General features: G+C 47.5%; 1 protein-coding gene across 3 annotated transcripts in view; it reads right to left on the bottom strand.

Moving 5' to 3' along the window:
- LOC118586922 (myosin VIIA and Rab interacting protein) overlaps positions 1 to 15,557 on the bottom strand; it is a 153,239-nt gene that overhangs the window by 14,901 nt on the left and 122,781 nt on the right. For all 3 annotated transcript variants that reach the window (XM_036192365.1, XM_036192366.1, XM_036192367.1), the window contains one exon: positions 3,268 to 3,462. In XM_036192365.1, the coding sequence (XP_036048258.1) occupies positions 3,268 to 3,462 (195 nt within the window). The remainder of the gene's footprint in view (positions 1 to 3,267; positions 3,463 to 15,557) is intronic.

Raw genomic sequence — 15,557 nt, 5'->3', positions numbered from 1 at the left:
TCTCAGTTAACACCTCTTTTCAAATCCCTCCCCTCCCAGCTAGACCCCTGTAGACACAGCTGGACTCTTTTTAGAAGTAGTTGTAAATACCAGAGACCCTGGTTTTCTGCCCAAGGAACTGAGCTCCCACCATATGCAGCTAAGGAGGGTGAGGGGAGCGCCGGAGTGGTCTAGACTTTAGGGGAGACAAGAGCAGAGTCCACAGAGCTAATGCAACAGAGACCACGGGACTTTAAATCCCCCTGTTCTCCTCTCATCAGATAAGTTAACAAGCCATTGAGCAAAACAGGCGATTAGACACTAAGAGTGGTGTTTCCGAGTTCTATCTGGTAGCCTTCACAGCCTCAGAAGCATCTCCAAGGGCGAATATTCAAAACAGAATGTCCTTTTTTATCTGAGAGTCCTGGGCACACAGGCAGAGAGGGGTGAGGGATGAAATGCACTTTTTGCAGCGCAGACCAACAAAAGCCATGATTTAATTAAACCAGCTGCAGCCAGGGGCTGAGCCAGCCCTGCCTTTTCCTGCTGCTCAGCTGAATTCCATCCTGGGGCTGGGGACTACAGGTCAGAGTGCCCTCCCTGATCTGTGATCTGCTGGATTAGAGAGATGTGGGGGAAGAATCTTTCCTTTTCTTACTCAACATCTTATAGAATTCAAAGGAGCACGGGTGTCCTTCTCTTCTGAGGTGAGAGGTGAAAAGCTGGAAGAAGGATGGAGGAGGGGGAGGGGGAGAGGAGCAGGTAGTTCATTCTGGGGGATGGGACAGAGCTGGAGTTGGGCTGAAGAAGGGAGCGGTTGGCTGCAGACCCAGCCTAGAAACCCCATATCTATCTGGGGATCCTGACATCCTGCATCAATGGATAAGTGGACATGTTTTGAACTGAAAATACTAGTGAGCCCTCCCCACTCCAACAAAATAACAACATAATCATTCGATATCATGGAAGTGCACACAGGCCATGTAGTTTCCAATATGGTTTTAGAAGAAAGGTGTGCTGTCCTTGTTCTAAATAAAATAAGAAAAAGATGACTACTGTCAGTGTGTTTGCATGCGTGCGTGCGTGCGTGCGTGCGTGCGTGTGTGTGTGTGTGTGTGTGTGTACATGCACGTACAAGAGGGCAGCCTGGGTTATTACTTCTCAGTTACTATCTGTCTTGAATTTTGAGACTGTGTCTCTGACCAGGAACTTACCCAGCTAGGCTTACTGACTAACAAGCCCCAGGTGTCTGCCTGTCTCTAGGATTACAATATGCCACCATGTCTGGGTTTTCTGTGACTTCAGCGTATGTAACTCAGGTCTCTATGCTTGCACAGTAAACACTTCACACATGGAGAGATCCCCAGCCCTGAACCGAGGTGCTTCTAGCAGCTACCCTCATCCAGCAGTGGGAGGACTCTATCTGGCTCTCCACTCGGCCACTTTTTAGTATGTGGTCAGTATGTGGTCGCTTTTCCACATACTCCCCTCAACAAAGAGTCTTGGTTGCCCACATTTTAGTGGAGGCTCAGAACCATGCCCAGACTCACCTGTGAAGCTTTTAGATCAAATTCTATCTAAAGAATTCTGCCCAGTCATTTTGACCGGAAGCCTGTCCCTGACAGCGGATCACCCATCTCCTCAGGTTTCTGCCTTCCTCTTGTCCTCATATGACGCCTGCACCACCCTGGCCTGTCTTCAGCAGGAATCTGGTTAGGTTTGCTTGATCATTCCTTAAGTTTTCTTTGGGCATTTTCTATCTCCTCACCCCACTGCAGAACATTTGTTTAACTATGCAAAGGTGTGTTGCATTTGTTTAATTATGTAAAGATGTGTTGCTGTTTTCACCTTGCCTGCCTAAGGCCACCAGTTGGTCTAATAAAAAGCTGAATGGTCAACAGTAAGGAGGCGTATAGGCGGGACTCTAAGTAAGTAGGAGGAGGAATTTAGGCTGGGGGATGGGGTGTGAGGAAGAAAAAGAGATGCCAGGGGCCAGATAGACAGACACAGAGGAAGCAGGAAAGTAGGACATACAGAATTAAGAAAGGTTAAAAGTCCCAGGCAAAGTGCAGATGAAGAGAAACAGGTTAAATTAAGTTAAAAGAGCCAGTGGGACAAGCCCAAGCTAAGTCGAGAATTCATAATTAATGATAAGTCTCTGTGTCTTTATTTGGGAGCTGGTTGGCGGCCCAAAGAAAAAAATTCCACTACAAACCCCCTCTCTGCTACTCAACTATCAATTCCTACTCACCCAGGTCATATCAGGGTCATATCAATCTCTTCTCCAGCACACGACTTTGTTGCCAAGGTCTCTATGCCTACCTGACACATGTCCTGAAGAAAGCCTCTCTCTACTCTAGCATACACCACTGAATATTCTTTTCTTTCTCCATTTCTGTGTCTATATGTGTGCACATGTTTTGCATGTGTGTGTGAATACACACATATGTGGGGGCCCAAGGTTGAATTCCTTCTGCCTTATTCACTGAGGCAGGGTCTCTGAACCAAACCCAGAACTTGTCAAGCTAGCTAGTTTTGCTAGCCAGCTTACTTGGGGACCCCTGTCTCTGCCTTCTGAATTACAGGCTGGAATTATGTGTATACCACTACATCTACCTGACATTTTTGTGGATTTCTGGAGACCTAACCTCCTTGCACTTGTGTGACAAGCTCCCCAGCCTCTAACTTTTTCTTCAGCACCCTCCCTATCCCCAAAGCCTCACTAGGCACTGACTCCCTACGTCTCAGTTCCCCCAAGAGGACCACCTTGGAAGACATTCAACCTGTGTACAGAAGGAAGGAAGCATTGGCTGGCTTTGGAGAAGTCCAGGTCCAAGATGCAGCTCCCACCTGGGAGTTCTCTGCAGCATCAGGCTGAAGCTGCACTGGCTTCTCGCCTCCTACACCATCCCTGCACCATCTTCCTTAGGGAAGATGACCTGGCCAAGCTCTATAACACACAGAGCTAGAATCTCGTCAGGTCTAATTCCTCATACAGAAGGCACTCTTGGGACCATATTGCAGACACCATTTCACAGCTAACATAATTGACAATGAACACAAAGCAGATGATTCCCTCTTAAGCTTTGCCCCCCATCCCTCTTCCTCATAGTCACTTGTTAATTCCTGATTTGATCCTTGCTTCTGGGAAGCCCTGCCTCAGCCCTTCCCAAAGGACACACTAGCCACAGTGGTGGTTCACGTCCTTGCATGAGCTACATAGGAGCAGCTACTATTCTCTCCCCTCCATGCACGCTCACCCTCACTAGCACATTCAGACCCTCTTACGTTTTCTTCCAAGGCAGTTAGCTGCTTGTCCAGTCTCACTTGGTCTGTCCCAAGAGGAAACATCCCCATGTCTCTGTCAGCTGGTACTGGGGGGATCTCCCAGGGCCCTGCAGACTCTGCAATCAGCTCCTCAGTAGCATTGATGACCTTCAGGACTTCTGTGGAGATGTTGCAGAGAGAAACAGCAGAACACTTCTGTTTGGTCCAATAACAGAAGGGGACAGAAGACAAGAACAGCACATTAACAAAGACACAGAAATTCTACATTATCCTGGCACCCATCATGAGGTCAAGTCTGTAATAACATACATTCTCTCTCTCTCTCTCTCTCTCTCTCTCTCTCTCTCTCTCTCTCTCTCTCTCTCACACACACACACACACACACACACCCCTACTGAAAGGGTAGGATGTTAAAGAAATCAAGAAATCTGAAGAGATAGCTTAGTGGTTAAGAGTACTGGCTGCTCTTAACAGGACCAGGGTTCAACATCCAGCACCTACATGGTAGCTCCCAATCATCTGTAAAGTTTCAGGGGATTCAATACCCTCTTCTGACTTCTCTGGGCACAGGCAAAACATTCATACACACTAAACAGGCTAAATCTAGAAAATAAAAGAATTTACATAGCACCAGGGAACCTAGAAGAGGGCTGGTGTGACTCAGCTTTGCTTTGGTGACTTAGAGTGAATGACCCCAGGGTCACAGGGATGGAGGGAGGAGGCAGAGCTTGAGGGGAAGCTATCTGTGCTTTGTCTTTATTATCAATTACTTTGTTTCCTAGATGATATCTTATTTTCTCAATATCACTTTATTCACAACCATATGAAATAGCATCTACAGTGTGAAGTTAGGAGACCTGGCCAGACTCTAGCTTTGTCTATTTGGGACCTTTGCCAGGCCACTCCTTAGTTCTAGAACTTAATGTAGTCATCCCTACAACGAGAGCACCAAAAAAGAACTCTTCTGAGGCTTGGCAGGTGCTGTGTGCTAGCTCACACATAGCGCTCAAGCCAGCCTCCCTTGTTCTCCTCTCTCAGGGTAAACAGGAAGCAGTATCTCCTAGCTTCTCTTGTAGCTATGGCTGGTCCTGTGACAGATCACTGAGTCTAAAGAGGAGGTCAACTGCTTTTCAGAACCCCACCCCATGTTGTACATGTCTGCAGAGGCCCAAGGTTGACACCGGGAATCTTTCTTGACCACGTGCTCTCCACCTTATCCACCCAGGCAGGGTCTCCCAGTTTCTCTACTCTGCGTGTTCTGGGGATCTCTTGTGTCCAGCTTCTGGAAGCTGGAGTTACAGGAAGGTCACTCTGTCCACTTCTAGGCATTCAAACCCCAGTCCTCACATTTGCTGTGTGTGTGGCAAACATTTTAACCACTGAGCAATCCCCCAGCCCCCAGGCTTGATTTTGGAAAAAGCTGCTCCTTGGAATGGATTCTACTTCTGGTTCTGCCTCATTAGAGGCTTTGGGCAACACTTCCCCTTCAACAAAGGCAGCAGAGGGTTCAGAGCTTTGAGGGTGAGGCAGTGAATGGAATGGAACAAATCCTTGCCCCTGGCCTGCCTTGACCCCACCCCTGACTGCCTGTCACACTAACTCACTGTCCTGGCCCTCCAGGGTGGACTTACTTGCCATGCAGTTTGAGGTGGGTTTTCTCTGTTGGGGTTGGGGGTGTGTGTGTGTGTCTCACATTTCACTTGCCAGGTCAAGGGTTTAAAGACCTGGACCACATCAGAAGGAAGTAGACTCCAGCTGAGGAAAATGACCTAAATCAAACCAAAACCAATGGTACTAACAAAAGAAATTCTGTTGTTTGGAGTTCCAGTTGATGCCCACTGGGAAGTGCAAGCGGGAATCTATGTGCAACTCCCCTGTTGATGACCTGGAAGTGGTCCATTTACTTAGACCTGAGGTGGGGGAAATTGAGCTAACAGGAACTTAATGGGCTGTCCTTAATGAGAGGAGCAGGACACCTGGCCCCATCTCTGGTCACTCACTGGCTTAGTCAGAGCCATCAGGGACTTCTATAGCTAACTCTGCTCCTTGTGCAAACATTCTGTCACTGCCTGGTGTAGAGTGACCAATCAAGATGACTTTCCGAAAGCTTGCCATAAAAGTTATTCTTAGCATTGGATAGGGTTTTGATGAAGAGAGGTAGATGTTCGGAGTGGCTGGCAGGGAGCCCTGTTTTCAGCAGGAATAAAAAGCTAAGGCCTTCTTTAGCATCTGTTATACATGACTCTGGAGAACAGGCTGAATGTAAGAAACAAAGCAGGATTTGAGAGCCCAGAAATGGTGCATCATTATAGCCACCTACATCCCTCCAGGCATTAGTTATAAGATGGATCAAACTCAACTGTCTTGGCATCAGACAAGGAAGAGGCAAACACATGCAGGTGGTCAACTCATGAAGAGGGGGCTCCTCAGACCAGGGAGGCTGGCCCCACAGACACTTGTGGTCACCGGAACAACAGTTGGAATAAAAAGAGCAGACAAATGTGTACCCAAACCCAACCTTTTGGCAATCAAAGAAGTAGAATGGGATAAATTAGAACAATGAATGTATTGTGGGCCCAGTACACACCCATGATTCCCTTAAGGAATGTAAATGGAATCCCAGCATGCCTTAGCTTAGGTGAGGCTGGTGATTTAAGTTGCTGATTCACCATGAGATGTGTCTGCTTGGAGGTACACTCTTGGGGACCCAGGATCGATGTCACCTCTGAGAGCCCAAGGGTTTGCTCCTAGGATTCAGGCTATGTTGCAGCCCCACAGAAATATCAAAATCCACCATGGGTGCCACACAACCGATGTGGCAGAGAAGCTCACACACAGGATGCAGAGGTGACCTGCAGGGAAAGCCCTCAGCAGAACCACAGTGGCAGAGGGGCAGGAGGGCCGGACACTCTGAGGCCTCTCAGCCGCAGTCATTCATTAATAAAGTAGTGAAAGGTTTGTGGAGATGCTGCGTCCTGACTCACCCACAGATGACAGCAAGGCTGAGGCTGACCTGTGAGAGTCACATAGCGGAGCCTCAGGAGATGATGGATCAGGTAACTAATACTTGCCCTACTAATACAAACCTAAGTTCGATCCCAAAAAATCACTTAGGTAAAATCAGGTGTGTAACCCCTACTGGGGAGTGGAGACAGGCAGATCCTCTGGGCTTGCTGGACAGCCAGCGTGGCTTAATGGGCAAGCCCCAGGTCAAGGAGGTGCTCTGTTCAAAAAATCAGGGTAGACAGGACCTGAAGAAACACACACACACACACACACACACACACACACACACACACACACACACGAGAGAGAGAGAGAGAGAGAGAGAGAGAGAGAGAGACAGAGAGACAGAGAGAGACAGAGAGACAGAGAGAGACAGAGACAAAGAGAGAGACAGATACAGAGAGAGATGCAGACACACACATGAGAGAGAGACAGACAGACACAGAAGCAGAGACAGAGAGAGACAAAGATGCAGGGACAGAGAGATGCAAACACATACACACAGAGGGAGAGGGAGAGCGAGAGGGAGGGAGAGAGAGTTTCATTCTTGGCACCAGATATTTCTATGTATCAGCAATCCTTGCAAATAATGACTTTGCTAATATCATTTCATAAAGAAAGAGGAAAGAGCAATTTGATTTCCAAAAAGGAAGCACACGAGACAGAATTCAGAATAGTCTAGTAGACATGTCCAGCCTTCAGCCTTCACCCTACGAGGCTGATATTTTCATCCCATCTTTAAAGAGGAGGAATGTGAGCCTAGAAATCCTGGTCCCCAAAGCTGGTGTCCTTCCCACCATCCCGCCACTCCAGTGTCCATGGGTAGAGGTTTCTGGACCCAGTGTTTGCAGAAAGTGACGCAGGGCTGGAGAGATAGCTCGCCACTCACCAGTTAAGAACTCTCACTCCTGGGCATCAGCACCTAACCAGTGGTTCATAACTGCCTGCAACACCAGTCCCGTCAGATCCAACACCCTCTTCTGGCCTCCACGGGCACCCAACACATATATGGTGCACTTATGTACAAGTAACTACTCACACACATAAAATTAAAATTAATTTAAAAAATTCTGAGGGGCAGTCAGGTCAGTGAGCAAAAGATGAACCAAAGAAGGGTCAAGGGGAGGGAACCCCTGTCTTTCTACAGCCTCCATCAACAAGGCCAGGGCGAGACCAAGCCACACAACACAGCTGAGAGCTATCCAGGGATGCACTCCTGGCCTGAGCCCACCAGTGCTGAGCAGTACACACTCACCTTAGAGAAAAAGAGTGCACACCACAGCAGAACCTAGACCCAGAATCTGCCCATCACTTTCTGCCTCAAATTGCAGGTGCTGTCTGTGAAATGCTTTCAACTAACACAGCGAGAAGCAAGGAAACTGGCCCCCAAAATGCCTGAATTTCATGGGTTTGTCTCCTTTCCAAAGATACTCCACATGTCCCCACAAAGAGCAGAGAGAATGTGTGTTTCAGTTCTCATGAACATAAGGGCCTTGGCAGTACCTCCAAAAACCCATGAAAATGCGCTCCTCCGACAGACCCATGCCTCTGAAGAGACTTCATGAAAGACAGAAGTACAAAACTGTGTGACACAGTTGGGACACAATCTTAATAAATTAGCACATGTAATAAGCAGATACAACCACACATATCAGAGATCAGAGGAGCGCTGACTTCTAGGAAGAACCAAGGGGTGTGTGCAGGTGTGCGTGCATTTGTTTGTTTGTGTGTGTGTGTGTTGTGTGTGTGTGTGTGCGCGCGCGCGTGCATGCACGCCAGAGGACAACCTTAGCTGGAGTTCTTCAGGCACTATCCAGCTTGTTCTTTTTTAAAAATTAAGAAAGATCTATTTTTAATTATGTATGTGTGTGTGTCCATGTGTGAATATGAACACATGAGTGCAGGGGTGCTGTGGAACCCACAAGGGGGAGTCAGAACTCTTGGAGCTTGAATTATAGGCAGTTGTGAGCCACCAAATGTGTGTGCTGGGAACCAAACTCAGGTCCTTGACAGGAGCAGTACACATGGACTCTTAACCACTGGGCCAATGCTGGGGCTGTTATCCTTGACCTGGCCATCTCAGGCAGGTGAAGAGCAGGCAGGAATTTCTTCTCTGGCCCAGTAGGTGACCATGGCCACTGATCTGTCTTGCTTGTGTGTGACAGCTGCTCTGTCACCCGTGATTGAAACTGATTGTTAAGGTTTCTGTATCGCTCACAGTAGCCACACCACCACCAAGGTAGGTGCAGAAACCCAGGGTGGCTGAAAAGTCACCCTCTATATTCAGTGGGTAAGGATGTGGCCAGAGCAGCCTGGGTGACCTTGTTACTTCCCAGCCTGACCCTTCCTGGGTATCTTTGCCTGGCCCTTGTTCTGTTCCTTCCCGAGCTCAGTTCAACCCACTTGGCCAGAGGTTCTTGCTGTCCAGCACCCATCCTCTGGACTTCCTATCTAAATTTCCTCATCTCAATTCTATAGCTTCTTCTTGGAAGCATACCATGCCTGCCTGGTTATTGGAGAGCTCCCCCAACAGGGTAAGTTCACCAACCAGGAAGCAGTCCCCTTTTACCCACAATGCATTACAGCTCTTAGAACGTCTTAGTGAGTATTTGCTGAACAAATGTCCATGAGTGGGGATTGAACCTCCAACTTTGGTCCCCTCTCCTCACAGAGGAAGTCAGCCATCTCCATTTTGTTGCTGCCTTTGCTTGCTGCTGGGGTCTGCAATGTGGGTACACATTCATTCTTTTATCAGTCTGAGTGTGTTCCCCTCCGTGTCCTCCACACCCTTCCTAAACAAGTGAACAAGTTCTCATTACCTGATACAACAACAACAACACAACCATAACACCAAAAAAACCAAAAAAAAAAAACCATTATGGCTCTTAATTCAGTGAGATGGCTCAGTAGGTACAGAGGCTTGCTGTTAAACCTGATGACTTGAGTTTGTTCCTTGGGACTCACACAGAGAGAGCTAATTGCTGCAAGTCTATCTCTATATGTGTGCCATAGTGTGTGTGTGTGTGTGTGTGTGTGTGTGTGTGTGTGTGTGTGTGTGTGTGTGTGTGTGTGTGTGTACCACAGCCCTCCCCCCTGCATGTTAAAAAGCCTCACAGCATCTTTTTCTCAGTTAAGGGTGGGGAATGAGTAGAAATCATGAAATAAAGTGATTTAAATTTAATATATTTTGGGCTCTACTTCTTGATGATTTCCTAACACCTCATGGATCTGGTTACTGTGACTTTACAGCAGATACACCATGTCTTACTAGGTGATCCTCTCCAGCCTCCTTCATTCTTCTGAACATCTCTACACTGTTTTTGACTTTCTTCTATCAATGATTTTGATGTTGGGAGAACTGGGGGATGTTAACATCTGGTTTGAGTTCCTGTTCTGAATTACATTGAACTTCTAACCTAATTTTGAAAGAAGTCATCTCTAAGCTGCCTCTCTTTCCAGCACATTTCTTAGAGATCTGCAGTTTTCTTGTTAAGTTTTAACTTCACATTTTTTCTTTGCTCTTATTATGGTTGGAATTAGCCCCCTTTTCTTCCCTCCATGCCCCCAGTCCTGTCTGAGATTCATATGTAATCTTTAGCTCACAGAAGAATTCATGGCTTCATTAGAAACTCTTGAAATGGGGGTTCAATGTAAACCCCTGTTGGAATACATTGCTGGCTGGCCAGAGGTCACAGTCTGCCATAGCCTGACAGCTTTCTCCAAGCTCGGCAATATGGAATTCCTTTCCTTCCCAGCAAGCCTCCTACTCTCTCTCTGCCCTTTTCTAGAAGCTGTCTCTAAACCAGATGCCTATCTCTAGACCAGATGCCTGGTCCATCTTTAGCTTGACCCGTGGCACAGATCCCTGCTACAAGACTTGTGCTAGGGGCTCTGCCGTAGGTCCCCACTGCCACAGACTAAGCCTTGTGATAGGAACGGCCACTTCATGCAAATTAGGGTTTGTCCCCAGGCTCTTCAATCCTATATATTCCTTATACTTTGGAATAAAGTTGAGCTGATTCACTGAAATCTATCTCCCAGAAGGCTGTCTCCATTTATGGGCCACCAAAGCTTTCTGTCACCCCTTCTGCCTCTTTCCCCTCCTGGACTGATGGCCATCAGTCCAGGAGGGGACAGAGGACTCTACAGATCCTGGAGCCACTGGGCCTGGCTGGGTAATTACATAAAGGGTATGGTGTAATTTGTGAGCAGACTGCCATGAACAGATCTCTCCTTTGCACAGGAAGGATTTACAGACTTCCATGACAGGAAGGATTTGCCATTCTGTATTCATATGAGTTCAGGGTTGCTGTGCTCTCACGCACGCACTTCATGTGAAGGTCCTATCCACTCCACCCAGGAGCCCAGCTGCCCCTGGGACCTTCTTGTTTCTTCCAGTTGTTTCCATAACCCTGTCTACAAGCTTGAAATCCTAACTCCTCTACACTCTCACTTTCAGAAGACAAGATAGTCTTGTAGTTGATTCGGGGTGGGGGGTGTGTAAAAGAAGAAGGAGAGAAGGAATAGAGAAAAGGATGAGGAGGAGGAGGAAAAGCGGAGAATGAAGAAAAGGGGAGATGGAGGAGGAAACAAAGGCATGGTGCACACCACAAAACCTCAGCTTGCCAGGATCACACTCATTCATCATCTTGATCCAGCTCTGGCAGCACTGTCCATCTGCCTTCTGGACCTCAGCTTCCACGTCCCTAAGGCCCCCTGCTGGATACTTAGGTTGCTTCCAACATATACACAGTACCTGATGAACTGCCCTAGAATCCATCCTGGGTCGGTGTTAAATGACTGAAGAACAATTCCCGAGTCCTTGGTCATGTGCACTTAGATTGTTCTGAGTAACAAGTCACCACACTGCTAATAAATGCTGACACCGTTTTGTGTGTCGTGCTGCTTGCTTTCCTGAACTCTCCAACGTCACTACTGTTATTGTTAATCATCAGGTGTGTCAGTCAAAAGGGGCCTCACTCTACTGTAACTTGCATTTAAAATTTATTTCAAAATATGTTTTATTATTATTATGGCTGTGTGTGTGTGTGTGTGTGTGTGTGTGTGTGTGTGTGTGAGAATATGGATGCACACATGCCACGGTGCACTTGTGGAAGTCAGATGACAACTCGCTTGCTTTGTGTTTTCCTAACTCAGAAAAGATTTCTGGCTAGCTTTGTCCAAGGTGCTCCTTCCTTCCTGTCCCTCTGATGTCCCATCATCCCACCTCCCCAGGGCATCTTGTTTTGGGGCTTCTGTAGAACAAGGGTCCCAAGCCAGGGATCTGAGGTTTAGCTTATTTAGAAGCTCTGAGAGCATGTATGGTTCTCTCTTCAAATCCTACCTGTCCTGTGCCTCCTTCTCCTGCTGGTGTGTGGTGTGTGTGTGTGTGTGTGTGTGTGTGTGTGTGTGTGTGTGTGTGTGGTGTGTGTGTGTGTGTGTTTGTGTGTGTGTGTGTGTGTGTGTGTGTGTGTGTGTGTGTGTGAGAGAGAGAGAGAGAGAGAGAGAGAGAGAGAGAGAGAGAGAGGGAGCTTTTCCAACAACCCCTGTGTTTCACAGAGGGTGAAGGCCTGCGCCTGCACTGGAGGTCTGGAAAAGATTTTTCTCATTCTCAGTTAATGTTTGCCTCAGGGAAAACTGTTCTGAAGCCCCTATAAGGGGGCAGTGCCAGAACTCTGCCTACCCGCCCAATGGTGGTCCCTCTGTTGCACCGCAGGACCCACTGGGCGTGGATGACGCTGAGTGAAGGGAAACCTCACCTGCTCAAGCACTATGGGTAAGAGCTGGATGGCTTGGATCTCTGTTTCCCTACAGAGGTAGTTACACAGACTAGAAATGAGGCGTGTTAATTCCTTGACAGGCAGAGCAGTATCTATCTACCATCTAACACTCTGTTCACCAGTACCACACTAAAGACATGCTTCTGATATAAAAAGCCACCTGGTGTCTTCATGTGATGGTGACTCACTTCATAAAGGCGAGGCACACGTGGATAGTGATACTTGAGATCAACAGCAAGGTGTCAACAGAAATGTCATCACCAGCACCTTACATCTGAGAATCTCAGAGACAACGGTCAATGGAGCTCTGTCTCCAGAACTAACTGGGATTCTAGGTCCATGTGGAACCGGTGAGCCATGTGTTCCTCCTTCAATAATATGTTTTATGTGTGTGAGTGTTTTGTCTGCACCCATGTTTGTATACCACATGCCTGCCTGGTGCTCACAGAGACCAGAAGAGGGTATTAGGTACCCTGGAACTGGAGTTATAGACATTGTCAGCCACCATGTGAGTACTGAGAATTGAACTTGGATCCTTTGGAAGAATAGCCAGTGCTCTTAACTGTGGAGCCATCTTTCAAGTCCTGACATTAGTTTCTTATTAACTTAGTAAAATATCCATGCCCATTACATATATGGGAGAGGTCTGCTGGGCTAAGACCCTCTTATAAAAATAAAACAGAACTCAGCTACTTGTGATAATAAACTAAACATCAATTAAGATGTTCCAGGACAATGAATATACAAATTGGTCTCTAATGCAAGAGTCTACTAACTTGGGTCTTCAAGAAGCAGTATTATAAATGATATTCCTATCAGGAAATGATAGGTGATACCACTGTCCATAGTAACATGTGTCACGACACATATGGAACCACAGAATTCTAGAGCCAGGAGGGATCCAGAAGGAAGCTTCTGTAGACTTGGGCACAGTAGGGCATGTGTGGGGGATTTGGCTACTGAAACGGTGTCTTTAGACTCAGGCCAGTCCCTGGCTTTTCTTCACAGTCCTTTTTCAGGAGAGTCACATCCTAGAGCTAAGTAGTTCCGAAAACCACCCGGCCAGGATGTTCTCCCAGAAGCACTGGGATGGCCCCTGCCTAGAGCTGGGAAAGCTGGTGCTCACTCCCAGGCTCCAAGCACCACATTTTGGAAGGCCGACCAATGGGGTCTGAGGAACCAGAACAGCCACTTAAAGAAGCAGCACAACCCTTCAGTACAACTAATTGCCACGAGGTTTTGGGACTGACCCCAGGATCTACAAGTTCATTCTTCAGCAGTTTCTCAGTCTGCACTGGTCCAAAATGAACCATTCAGGCCAGCTGAGGGGTAAATCTACCTACTGCTGGGGTCTGACTCCAAGTATGGCAATAAATCATGCTTTTAAAGGGGTTCTGCTGCTGTTGGTTAAAGTCACCAAACTGGCTCCAGTGTCACGTGTGTGTGTGTGTGTGTGTGTGTGTGTGTGTGTGTGTGTGTTGTAGAGACTGGTAGTGACTGGATCATGGGAGATGTCAGCTACATTGACCTTAAAAATGGGAACATGGGGTTCAGCCCATGCAGTGCCCCCCCCCCCCCCCCCCACACATTGACATTCTGCACACGTGAAGGGCACCAGCTGTGGACACAGATCCGCGTCTGTGTGCTGCAAGGCGTTGAGCTCACCATTCTCAGCCCCAGCAGATGGACAGTATTTTGTGAAGTTGATTTTCCTGAAGCTTGTTACAGGGGATATGCTAATTAACATTTGCTGAGCTCCTGCTGTTCTCGAAGCTTACGCTGCATAATTCAAGCCTCAAAACTCTGAAAGGCGGTATGATTATCCCTGTCCTACAAATGAGGACAAGATGTGTTTATCCAATCAACAATCAAAACCTGGGATGGATCCTAGGAATCAAGTTAAAAATAAGACAGACAGACAGACACTCGCTTGTTGACACGCTGAGAACAAATACTGCGATAGCCTGGTAGCTGGGCTGCTGAGTGGAAAGGATTGGAGGGTCCGGGAAGGGTCAGGAACCATAGGAGACCAACGAAGATGTGAGGGTTGGTGGACGGGCAAGAAAGGACAACGGAGCCTGGTAGCAGTAATGAGCCAAGACGTCAGCCTAAGTGGAGAGTTTGCAGAACAACCAAACCAAACACTCTAGCCTGGAACCCATCTCAGCATAGCCCATCTCTACGCTTAGATAATAGTCGGTCTGTAAATCAGTACTTGCGGGGGTTGGGGGAGGAGGTGGAGGAGGGCCTTGCTACCCCCAGTGGCCCTTCCTTTCCTGCACATTATTCCTGGGAGAGCATGCAGCAGACAGGTGGGTGTGCCTAGAGGAGATGATCCCAGCTGACTGGTGAAGGTGGCAGTATGTGCCTCATCTCAGCACAAGTTTTCCTTAGAGCTTTGGGACCACTAGGCTGAAAAGCCAACAAGCTATAAGCCACTGTTAGACATACATTGCGTGACAATCTCTACTTACCCCAGGGCCTATGCTGACCATCTGTCATCATAGTGGTCCTATCTCCCCCACAGCAGTGGTTCAGCTGGTTCAGCTGCCTAGCAGAGTAGAGAGCTCCTTCACACATGCATGAGGGGCAGCAGGAACCTGTGAGCTTCCATGGTGGACCCTTAGAATAGGGAAAATTCCTGAGCAGACGAGTCTCTACTGGAACCACCTCTCAAATGTGAAACACAAGAGCCCTAGCTGCTGGGGGATGGAATCCTATTGGAGCTAACAAAGAGGTGGCCGGATACAAAGGGAAGCTCAAGATCTGAGGTCAAGGTTTGTGATGCATCCTTAGCCCTGCCTAGATGCAGGCCTTGATAACCCAGGCTCAGTTCCCCATTTGCAAAATTAGCTGCAACTATATCAAAGGGTTATTTAATGAGCTTGTCTGTTATCTAATGATCATGTATTTATTATATCTATCATCTACCAATCTATCATTATTATCGATCTGTTATCTGCAGAGGGCACGGGGTCCTCGTGCTCACAGCCAATTACCAGGGAGAGCAGGAGTGTTAAACCTGCAGTGTTGTCTCTTCAACAGAAGAGACAGATAATCTGTTTTCCACTTGGAGGGAATGGGTGGAGTTAGCAGCCTGGTGACCTGCCACCTGTAGGTCCAGGTCACCCCTGACTCCCAGACTGTTGTTTGTCCCTGGCTCTCCCTCCCTAGACTTTCATCTTGAGCATTGTTTCTCAGTCAATAGAATCCACTCTTATGGGAAATGTCACATGTACTTTACAACAGCCTCTGTGACCTCTGTGCTATCTGCAGGGCCGGGCCACACCTGACTCCCACAGACTTCTATGTTTACCTCAGTCATTCTCCCTAGACCCTTACCTTGAGCATTGTTTCTCAGTCAACAGAACCATCTTTATGGAAGAGAAAATGTGTACTTTATAAAGAGTTTCAATGTAAACATGTCTTAAGTTTTGTTGTACACACAGGACTGAGTTAATTATCATCAGAAAACTTCTTTTTTTCCCAAAAGTATGCTGTGCT

Source organism: Onychomys torridus, chromosome 7 (assembly GCF_903995425.1).
Source record: "Onychomys torridus chromosome 7, mOncTor1.1, whole genome shotgun sequence".
Classification (NCBI taxonomy): Eukaryota; Metazoa; Chordata; class Mammalia; order Rodentia; family Cricetidae; genus Onychomys; species Onychomys torridus.
The sequence above is the reverse complement of the archived record's forward strand: the minus strand, read 5'-3'. Positions and strand labels throughout refer to the sequence as shown.